Genomic DNA, 11,120 nt, shown 5'->3' on the forward strand with positions numbered 1-11,120 from the left:
GCTTAAGGCTAGCGCTCTACCACTTGAGCCACAGCGCCACTTCCAGCTTTTTTCTTTTTGCTTATGTGGTGCTGAGGAATCGAACCCAGGTCCTCTTGCATGCAAGGCAAGCACTCTACCACTGAGCCACCTTCCTAGCCCCTATTCCTTAATTTTCTTTAAAAAAGCTAATGAACACACAGCCTCAAATATTTAAATTTCTAAACCTTACAAATGTAATTACAGCAGCATCTTCCCACTTGGAAGAAAATATGGAATTTCAAGGGTTTTTCATGGTTCTGCTACAGAACCTTTATTATATATACCCTATTCATCCACTAATACTCCATGAAGCTTAAAATTAACTTGCATATTGCTGTGGATGTAGTTTGAGTCTCTCCACAGGTCCATGTGTTAGAAGCTTGGTTTTCAAGGAAGTGGGATTTGGAGATTGATGGAAGCATTAAGAAGCAGGGCCTACATACCATTCCTAGGTATCTAACCTGAACAACAGGAACAAGTATACAAGGACACATGCACCTCCATGTTCATTGCAGCACTGTTCACAATAGCCAGGATGTGCAAACAACCCAGATGCCCCACCACAGATGAACGGATCCAAAAATTGTGGTATCTATATACAATGAAATATTATGCATCCATTAGAAAGGACAAAATAATGGCATTTGCAGGGAAATGAATGGAACTAGAAGAAATCATGTTGAGTGAGGTAAGCCAAGAGCAGAGACAAACGGCACATGGTCTCCCTGATAAGTGGATGATAAATCCAAAACAAGGTGATATGACAAAGTCAACAAGACTTGAGAAACAAAGGACTTCCACTCATTTGGTCGAATCACTACTAAACCCCATGCTGATGATCACATATATATGTGCACACTGGAGGGAAAGTAGGAGGAGGACACAGAACTAGAGGGAATCAGGGGAAAACATACAACATTGGGACCCATCAGCTGCACTGGACATTGATCAAAACGAACTAAGCAACTCAATAGCAGTGATGGGAAAGAGGGGGCTGAATGGGAAAGAGGAACAGCTGACACCATGCAAAAGGAAAGGAATGTACATATCACCTGATGTGGAAGAAATAACTGTATTGTCAAAGCTCATAGAACTCATAAACTTTATAGACCACGATAGACAATTCGCCCCGTGAAAGTTAGAATGTGTCTGTGACTTTAACTAAGCATCACTATCCCACAATACTGTGAAATTATGTAATCACTTAATCACAATAAAGAATTTGCAAAAAAGAAGAAGAAAGAGGAGGAGGAGAAGCCAGCAGCAGTAGCAGCAGCAACAGCAACAGCAGAAGCAGGGCCTAGTAGAAGGTCTTTAAAGACATCTCGCTGAAAAAGGATTAATGTGGCTTCCCTGGAGTACCTAGGTTAGGAAAGGAGCAAGCCCCACCCCCTGCTCTTCCTGTTTGAGGTATGACCACTTGTTCTTAGTGATTCCATACACCACTGTCACCAGAGCTGCCTAATCTTGAACTCCAAACCTCTAAAACTATGAGTGAAATGAACTTTTCTTCCTTTTGAATTTTTTTTATTGTTTTGTCAGACACCTGGACTCTAACTTGGTATCTGACAGTTTTGTTCATTAGCAGGTACCCTACCGCCTGAGCCATGCCTCCATCCCCAACCTCTTTTCTTCTTAAGTAGTTTTTTTTTGTGACAGTGCCACAAAGCTGACTATGCACACCAACCACAGATGAAGATGCTTCTGTGATAGCTAATTTTCAAACCTCCCTGAGAACTGGGATGTCAAAATCTGTTTTACAGTTGGGAAAGTGGCTTAGTGGTAGAGTGCTTACCTAGCATGCATGAAGCTCTGGGTTCGATTCCTCAGTACCACATAAACAGAAAAAGCTGGAAATGGTGCTGTAGCTCAAGTGATAGAGCACTAGCCTTGAACAAAAGAAGCTCAGGAACAGTGTCCAGGCCCTGAGTTCAAGCCCAGGACTGGCAAAAAAAAAAATCTGTCTTAATTTTGACTTTGACTTTTTTTCAATAAAGATTCAGATTATACAAATGTCACACATCTATAGAACACAAAACAAAATTCTTAATCCACATCTGCCTCCAGCATTGTCTTTATTGATTTCTTTATCTCATAGCCAAAGTTCTGGGAAAACTAGCCTATTGTCAACATTTCTACTTCCTCTATTTCCATTTTTACTTTAACTACTTCAATTGAGTTTCTTTCCCTCTCACTCTTCAAAAACCCCCTTTGACAGGGTCACTAGCAAATTTCATGTGGCCAAAGCCAGCCCACACTTTCTATCCTCATTTTCTTGATTTCTTAGTTACATTCAACATAACAAACCACCCACTCCTTCAGGAATATACTCCTTCCCTGCATTCTATGCCAATACTGGAATTTAATATAAACTTGTTCAGGCTGGGTGCTGGTGGTTCATACTTGTAACCCTACCTACTCAGGAGGCGAAGATCTGAGGGTTGCAGTACAAAGACAACCTGGTCAGGAAAGCCCATGAGACTCTTTTTAAATTTTTTAATTAATCAATCAATTAATTAATTTTTCCAGTCTTGGGGCTTGAACTCAAGGCCTGGGTATTATCCCTGAGCTTCTTTTGCTCAAGATTAGCACTCTACCACTTGAGCCACAGTGATACTTCTGCCTTTTTCTGTGTATGTGGTACTGAGGAATGGAACTCAGGGCTTCATGCATGCTAGTCAAGCACTCTACCACTAAGCCACATTCCCAGTCCTTAATTTATTTTTATTGTTACTACAAAGTGATGTACAGAGAGGTTACAGTTACATAAGACAAGTAAAGAGTACATTTCCTTTTAGAAAGTATCACCCCTTCCCTCACTCTCTCCCAGTCCACAAGAACTCTCCAATAAAACTACCAAAAAGGCAGAAGTAGAGATGTGGCTCAAGTAGTAGAGTGCCAGCCTTGAGCAAAAGAAGCTCAGGGACAGCACTAAGGCTCTGAGTTCAAGCTCCAGGACTGGCACGCACACTCACACACACACTCACATATTAATATATATGCATTTGTTCAATTATTAATTGCCTTATCATACAAATTGAATTTTCTGTTTTAAAGAACAAAGCTAAGCCAGGCACCGGTGGCTCAAGCCTGTAATCCTAGCTACTCAGGAGCCTGAGATCTGAGGATCATGGTCCAAAGCCGGCCTGGGCAGAAAAGCCCCAGTGAGACTCTTATCTCCAATTAACCATTCAAAAACGAGAAGTGGTGCTGTGGCTTCAGTGGTAGAGAGCTAGTCTTGAGTACAAAGAGGCCCTGAGTTCAAGCTCCCACAACCAAGTAAAATTAATTAATTAATTAAAATAAAAAACAGGGCTGGGAATGTGTCTCAGTGGTAGAGTGCTTGCCTAGCATGCATGAAGCCCTGGGTTTGATTCCTGAGTACCACTTAAATGGTGGAAGCTGGAAGTGGCACTGGGACTCCAGTGGTAAAATGCTAGCTTTGAGCAGAAGAAGCTCAAGGATAGTGCCCATGTCCTGAGTTCAAGCCCCACACAGGAATGGCAAAATAAATAAATAATAAAATAAGTAAAATAAAAAATAAAACCAAGTTTTAAAATGTAGTTGTTTAGTTTGGTATAACTAAGATGCATTAGGTCACTGATGTGTCTTACAAAGGCTATCTACGGGGTCCTCTAAGCAACTCCAAATTACTTTCCTTAAACTGTGTCTGGTGTGGCACATGTGCTTGCCTGTGAATTCTGGCCTCCAAACACTACCAAGTCACAATTAAGAAGATACACACACACACACACACACACACACACACTCCTACTTAAATCTGTCCAGAAGCTATAATATTACAAATTATCATGTATTATATTCTTCCAAGGTAATCTACATAGGCTCCAAAAGAGCTGGTCACCTTCATAAATGTCAAGGGCCTATTTTATATTGACATCTTGTTTGTCAAATTTACAAATGTTATTACTAGAATGCATGAAATGTGTTGAAAGGCTATCTCACACTCAGTTTTTCACCAAGATAGTCTCCTTCATTCTAGGAGGTTTTGTTTTTATAGCAGCAAGCAGAAGTAAATGGGTTAGGATTGTCAAAGTACCCTTTTGTCCTACAGCAAGAATTCACAAACCGGGGCTGGGAAGGTGGCTCAGTGGTAGAGCGCTTGCCTTGCATGCCTGACGCCCTGGGTTCGATTCCTCAGCACCACATAAGAAAAAGCCGGAAGTGGCACTGTGGCTCAAGTGGTAGAGCGCTTGCCTTGAGCTGAAGAGCTGAGGGACAGCGCCCAGGCCCAGAGTTCAGGCCCCACGACCGGACCCAAAAAAAAAAAAAAAAAAAGAATTCACAAACCAAAGAGGTAGGCAAGCAGTCATGGATAATTTCTCTCTCCTGACCGCTTTGAGTCCATTAGGACACAATTGTTTTAGATGGGTATTTCTTGTAAGTTATTGGACCATCTATTTCTCCTGCCCAGTCTGCCCTCTCACACGGAGCCCCACTCTCTGAGAACGCAGGGAGGGACCCATTAGGTCTGCTCTTACCTTTTGTCTCAGACCGTCCAAGGCCCGTGGGAGGGAGGTGATGCATGATGCACTCCTGGCCCCACTGATAAGCTTCCCTCCGCCCTTCTGGCCCATCTACTTCTCAAGCTTGAGTGGTGCAGCCTGACATCCACAGCACCAATACGGAGTTACAAAACGTTATCTAGGGCTGGGATGCAACTCAGTGGTAAAAGCAAGTGTAACATCTTGGGTTCAATCCCCAGTACCAAAAAAAGAAGAAGGAAGAAGGAAGAAGGAAGAAGAAGAAGAAGAAGAAGAAGAAGAAGAAGAAGAAGAAGAAGAGAGGAGGAAGAAGAGAGGAGGAGGAGAAAAGGAAGAAGGAAGAAGGAAGAGGAGGGGGGAGGAGGAGACAAAAACAAAGAAAAACTATCTACTCTGTACATCCCTTTTATAAATTTTTTAAATTTGTCTTTAAAAAGTTGTTTAGTTCTAAGGACCATGGGTTTAAGTTCAATCATAATTTCTACAGAACTTTCTGAATTTCATATTGCCTGCCTGGTATCAAAAGTTTTGAGCTGGCAGAGGGTGGGGAGGCTTGAACTCAGGACCTGGGAGCTGTCCCTGAGCTTCTTTTTGCTCAAAGCTAGTGGTCTACCATTTGAGCCATAGCTCCACTTGTGGCCTTTTTGGTAGTTTGTTGGAGATAAGAGTCTCATGGACTTTCTTGTCCAGGCTGGCTTTGAACTGTGATCTTCAGATCTCAGCCTCCTGAGTAGCTAGGATTACAGGCATGTGGTGCCTGGCAGAGCCTTCTTTTTAAAAATACATTTTTCTTTTCAAATAAAATCTTAGATGTATTACTGTATATAAAATAAAGGGGCATCTTAGTGATCTACAATAATAATAATTTGAAATATTACTCGAGGTGTGATTCAAGTGGCAGAGTACCAGGTAAGCAAGCCAGAGACCTTGAATTCAAACCCCAGTGCCACCCTTTAAGATTTTTTAAAAATATGTAATCTACTAAAAAATCGAACAATGAGAATAGGAAGATCATTTTAGTAAACAAAAACTTGAAACCTAGTGTTAATTATAGATAAAAATTGCAACTTTATCCATCAGTTCCTGTACATTAATCATTTCTGAATTTTGTTTTATTTGCAAATGGGGAAAACACCAAAGATAATGCATATAAAGTGTTATTGCCACTTACAAGTGCTTCACCTTATTACTTCAGATTTTTCTTTTGCAATGTTGAGGATTTGGAGTTATTTTTCAGGAGGGTGCCTTATGAATGCTAGGCAAGTGTTCCACTTAGCGGCATCCTTAGCCCCACAATAAGTTTTAATTAAACAAGTAATCTGTTAGAAAGTTGAAACACTAAAAATATTTAACATTCATCTTCTTTACTTTTGAACACAAAAATCAAGCTGTTTGCTCATAGCTGCAATCTTAGCTACTCAGGAGGCTGAGATTTGAGGATCAAGGTTTGAAGACAGCCTAGGCAGGGAAGTCCATGAGACTCTTATACGTAATCAACTACCAAAAAAGCTAAAAGTAGAACTGTGGCTCAGTGCTAGAGCACTAGTCTTGAGCAAAAACACCACAAGGACAGGGCCCAGACCCTGAGTTTGGTCTCCAGGACCAGCATACACATACACAAAACAAGACAAGCAAAGACCCTAAAACCTCTGCTCTCCAGAAGCCTAAAGACCAGAGAAGGAATAAATATTAAATCAATAAATAATTTTACCTTGGTGCAAGTAATGCACATGGACACACACAGAGAAAAACAGAAAAGCAAAACCGACGAGCACCAGCTGGAGAAGGGAAGGCTAAAAAAGTAGGTGAATAAGGATGAATATGTTCCATACAGTTTATTCACATGTATACAAAAGATAAAACAATGAAACCTGTTGCAATTTTAAATAGGGGAGAGTGATAGAGAAGGTGAGAATACATGTATGCATTGTATAACTGTGTGGAAATGTCCCAGTGGATCCCCCTCCCTTATACAACTAATGGATGCTAATAAAATAAATGAATAACTATCCACAGAAAGTAGAAGCTCTTCCCCTAGATGAGGGAGGTACTAAGAAGTCATCAGTAGAGATTTGGTAGCAATGATGCCTGAGTCCAGTCCTGAAAGATCAGTAGGCAACCAATAGACATTGTGGTGAAAATGTTAGCAAAGATATGGACTGTGAAGTAGCTTGTTAGACAACAGGAGGCGCAAATAGAAACTTCAAAAAACTATTTTCTACCTTTTCTACCCCAGGAACCCATGGCCTTTCTGTGCCCATAGTTCCCTAAAACGCTGCCATTTCAACGTCCACACACTTATAACAGGGGGCAAAAAAACACCACCTGAAAGTTAAATCTGTTCATATCAGCCATCCAGAACATAGAAAATGACCTGAAAAGCTGATGTCAAAAAAGAATACACACACACACACACACATACACACACACAGGCACGCACACACACCACACACACACACACATGCACACGCACACACACACACAAATTGGAAATATTTAGTATAGGGATTTCAGTTCTGCACAGTTTAAAATAACCCATGAGAATAAATAAAGAACTATATTACCTGGTCAACTCAATTGTGACCCACAGAGACAATGGGTCACTGAGATGAAGGTATCTGCTCTGTACCAAGTATATAAAGCAGGAGGCTTGGGGCTGGGAAGGTGGCTCAGTGGTAGAGTGCTTGCCTTGCATGCATGAGGCCCTGGGTTCGATTCCTCAGCACCACATAAGCAAAAAGAAAAAAGCCGGAAGTGGCACTGTGGCTCAAGTGGTAGAGTGCTAGCCTTGTGCTGAAGAGCTGAGGAACAACACCCAGGCCCAGAGTTCAGGCCCCACGACTGGACCTCCCCCCCAAAAAAATAAATAAATAAAGCGGGAGGCTGTGTAATAAATATACTTAAAAAAACTCTACTCAACCTGTTACAATAAAAACTTTATATTGTTAAATGGGAAATCTGCTGTTATCTGTGAAACTCAGCATTGTGAACCATCTAATTTCCCAATCATATCAGCTAAAAGTGACATTAATATAGCACAAGTAATAAGATGTACTGATATGCTCCTTGGATAGCAAATATTTTAGGTCACTGTGATAAAAGACAAAAGTTATAGCTTTTGATACTCTTCATGTATGAAAAGATAAATAAATAAATGTTTTTATATTACCAAAAGAATGAGTCGCTAATCTTACATTTTTCAATAATTCGTATATTGATTCAACAACCAAATTAGGCAAAAATATAAATGCTTCCCCTCATACACTACTGAACAAGGTATATACATAGGTCAAACCCCTATGCTAAAATGAGATGAAAAATCAAGATTTTCTTAAAATATTTTAAGTGTGAAAAATACAAGCTGTAGGTGACTATAATAAACTTTTTATATATTTTATTTTATTGTATCCAGGAATTAGTGTTTGAATAGCCAAGCCCAACATTAATCTCTTTCATTGCAATCTTTAAGTTTTTGTATGAAGCACACTATAGACCATCCATCTTTATGAATCTATGAATTATAGATATAATTATCTAAACTCCTAACTTTAAAAATTACTAATCTATATTCTATCTCTTCTAAAATCTATACATTCTTTTCTCCTTTAGAGTCTTTATGAGTCTTATCTAAGAGCCTACTAGGACATCCCTAAAATACTTTATTTAGTTTATTTCACCTTGAATAAATAAATCTGGTAATATTTACAGAGAAATACTTCCGTTTCTATGGATTTATATGACTCTGTACATTATTTGCATAAGTGATGGGCTTAAAAACTAAGAAAATAGTGCTAGAATGTTGATTTATGACCTCACAAAGGTAAATTAATTATTTGTAATCATTAATGCATGAGTTTTTAAAAAAATAATTTCCCATAACTTTTTCCCCCCAACTTTTTAAAACTATTCTTAGCCAATGAAAACTTTTCGGTGCTAAAAATTACACTTCGTAAGCCATTGTTTAAATATCCAAAATGCAATTTTGTATTAGCATATATTAATTGTACAAAGGGTTTAATTTTGACATTTCCATAGATGTGTACAATGTACTTTGATGAAATAATATGCAAACATTTAAGTTTTTTTAATCCTGATGATTGTAAAATGAAAAGCATAAGGAATTTTCCACAAGAGAAAATACTTGAGGCATTATTCAATAATGGCCATTTAAAAGTTTCTACTTAGAACAATGAAACCTGCTGAAATTGTTTTAAGAAGTAGGATACAGGAGACTGATAGAGAAGGTGAGCTAGATCAGGACACATTATGTGGAAACGTCACACTGTAACCCTTACAACTAATGTATCTAAAAAAAATTCTATGTACTAAATATGTACTATTATTCATTGGATTATCATTTAGTACTTAGAAGCAAAAAATATTTACATGCGTTAAGGCAGTAAAAAAAAAAAGTATATCCACGTACAGACTGAGGATTTAAGATTGCATTGTTACATTTGTATAATGCAACAAAACTACCACTTTTGTCCATGAGCCAGAGTACTTAATCATATTTCCATTAACTCCAGAACTAGAGATATCTAAGATCAAGGTTCAACGGAGGAGATCCTGAGATTACTGCGAAGAAAATATCCAGTATTTTCCTCACATTTCTCCACTCTACACTTTAGCTAAGCATCATCACCTGTTTTTATATTAAAATACATGCATTTCTCAAACTCTGTTATTCTAAATGGGACCTCCTCCTCCTCCTTGAAGTTGAGATACAGCTGCCATCTTCAAAATTTTAGAAGCACTTCTTGAAAAAGACTATTGAAGTTGCACAGCGGTTGGGAAACTGTAGTTAACCCAACGAAGTGCATTACCTCCACCACCACCACTCCAGCCCCCATCCCAATTCTGTGCAGCGAGGAGAGTTTTATAACTTCCTAAACGAAGTCGAATGAAAACACTGTACTTGAACTTGATTATTTGCTTTGGGTGAGGTGGGGGGGAGCTCATTTAGGAGATGGAATTCCAAGGTCACCGAGCTGACAATCACTTTAAGTTGAGCCCCTCTCCACGACCACAGTGTTTACCCCTCAGAAGAAAGGCCGGGGGGGGCGGGGGGGCCGGGAAGCAGTTACCTTTTCAGAAAAAGCCACTCGGGCTAATCTAATTCCAATGGACATCGAGGCCATGAATGGAAAAACAAACTCATTGCCCGGTACGATTCTATTCCCATCTGCTGCCAACGCAGGGCCGCCCCGCGAACGCGCTTCCTCTGCACACTTCGGGCCTGACACCCCCCTACCTCTCCCCCCACCCCGCCAAGAAAGAAAACTGCGGAGAAAAGCGATCCCTTTGCAAGGTTGGAAAAGGAGGTGTGTGAGAACCAACCCGCGGAAATACCTTTTAAAAAAAGAAAAAAAAAAACTTTTGACGAAAGAAAGAAACAGAAGCCAAACTTTAGCTGCAGAAGGAAAAGCCCCCGCGCGCGGCGGGCACCGCCGGAGCTTCTCCAAGACCCCCTGGTGCAAGGGGCGGCGGCTCACCTGCCATGTCTCCGCCGGGCTGCGTCGGCTGGAGCTGCAGCTCAGGCTCCCCGGCCCGCGCCACGTGCTCCGGCCGTGCTTGCTGGAGATTCCCGGGTCGGGTCGGGTCGGCTCCGGTGGCGCGCGTCGCTCGGCGCGGCTCGTCCGAGGCCGGAGGAGCGGGCGACCTGCCGGTGCGCGAGGTTACAGCGGCGCTGGCTGGCGGAGGCTTTAAAGAACGCAGGTTCGGCGCCTTCAGCCCCTTTTCTGGTCACACCGCAGGAACCCCCAGATCCTGGAAATGGTGCATCAGAGTAACTGCCTCGCGGTGTCTATTTGAGGACTCACCGGGCGCGATCCCACGGCGGGATGGGATCTGCGTCCTTGGCAAGCTCAAGTTCAAAGCGAGTGGTCTCGAATTTGGAAAGGCTGGAACTGTGTGTGTGTGTGTGTGTGTGTGTGTGTGTGTGTGTGAAGTGTTGCTCATGTGGGTGAGTTTCCTTTTCCTTCTTCGGATCTTCACTTCACAGGCATCAAGTTCTTGGTTCGAGTTTTTCAAGGAAGAAAAAGTAGTTGGTGCAAATGTATTTACGGGGGAACTTTTTAATCAATCCGATTGTGCAGTTTTGGGGAGCCACTCTCTTTTGGGTTGATTGGTTTGTCACGACTCACAAAGTACAATTCGATGTGCTTCTTTTTTTTTTTTAAACCACTCTGCTTTCTTTTAAATAGGACACCTTCCAAAATACATGTAGGAAGTACTGGGAGAGTAAGTAAAGAGAATAGATAGGGAGGGAGTAGTAAGATAGTTGAAATCAAGACAAAGATATTAGTCCACCGAGTTGAGCCAGTCAACATCCCCCCTCCAACGTCCTTCCTACTTTATTTGACGGTAGGGAGGGGAAAGGACACATGACTACAGTTTTTTTGTGTTTGTTTTTGTTGTTTGGTTTGTTTTTTTTTTTTTGGTCCGGTCGTAGGGCCTGAACTCTGGGCCTGGGCGCTGTCCCTCAGCATTTCAGCTCAAGGCTAGCGCTCTACCACTTGAGCCACAGCACCACTTCCGGCTTTTTTCTTTTTGCTTATGTGGTGCTGAGGAATCAAACCCAGGGCCTCATGC

General features: G+C 41.2%; 1 protein-coding gene across 1 annotated transcript in view; it reads right to left on the bottom strand.

Moving 5' to 3' along the window:
- Positions 1 to 10,399, bottom strand: part of Ikzf3 (IKAROS family zinc finger 3 (Aiolos)) — an 88,115-nt gene extending 77,716 nt beyond the window's left edge. The window contains exon 1 of the mRNA XM_013008807.1: positions 10,022 to 10,399. Coding sequence (XP_012864261.1) covers positions 10,022 to 10,028 — 7 coding nt within the window. The 5' untranslated portion in view covers positions 10,029 to 10,399. The remainder of the gene's footprint in view (positions 1 to 10,021) is intronic.
- Between the last annotated feature and the right edge of the window lie 721 nt (positions 10,400 to 11,120).

Source organism: Dipodomys ordii, unplaced genomic scaffold (assembly GCF_000151885.1).
Source record: "Dipodomys ordii isolate 6190 unplaced genomic scaffold, Dord_2.0 Scaffold7, whole genome shotgun sequence".
NCBI lineage: Eukaryota > Metazoa > Chordata > Mammalia > Rodentia > Heteromyidae > Dipodomys > Dipodomys ordii.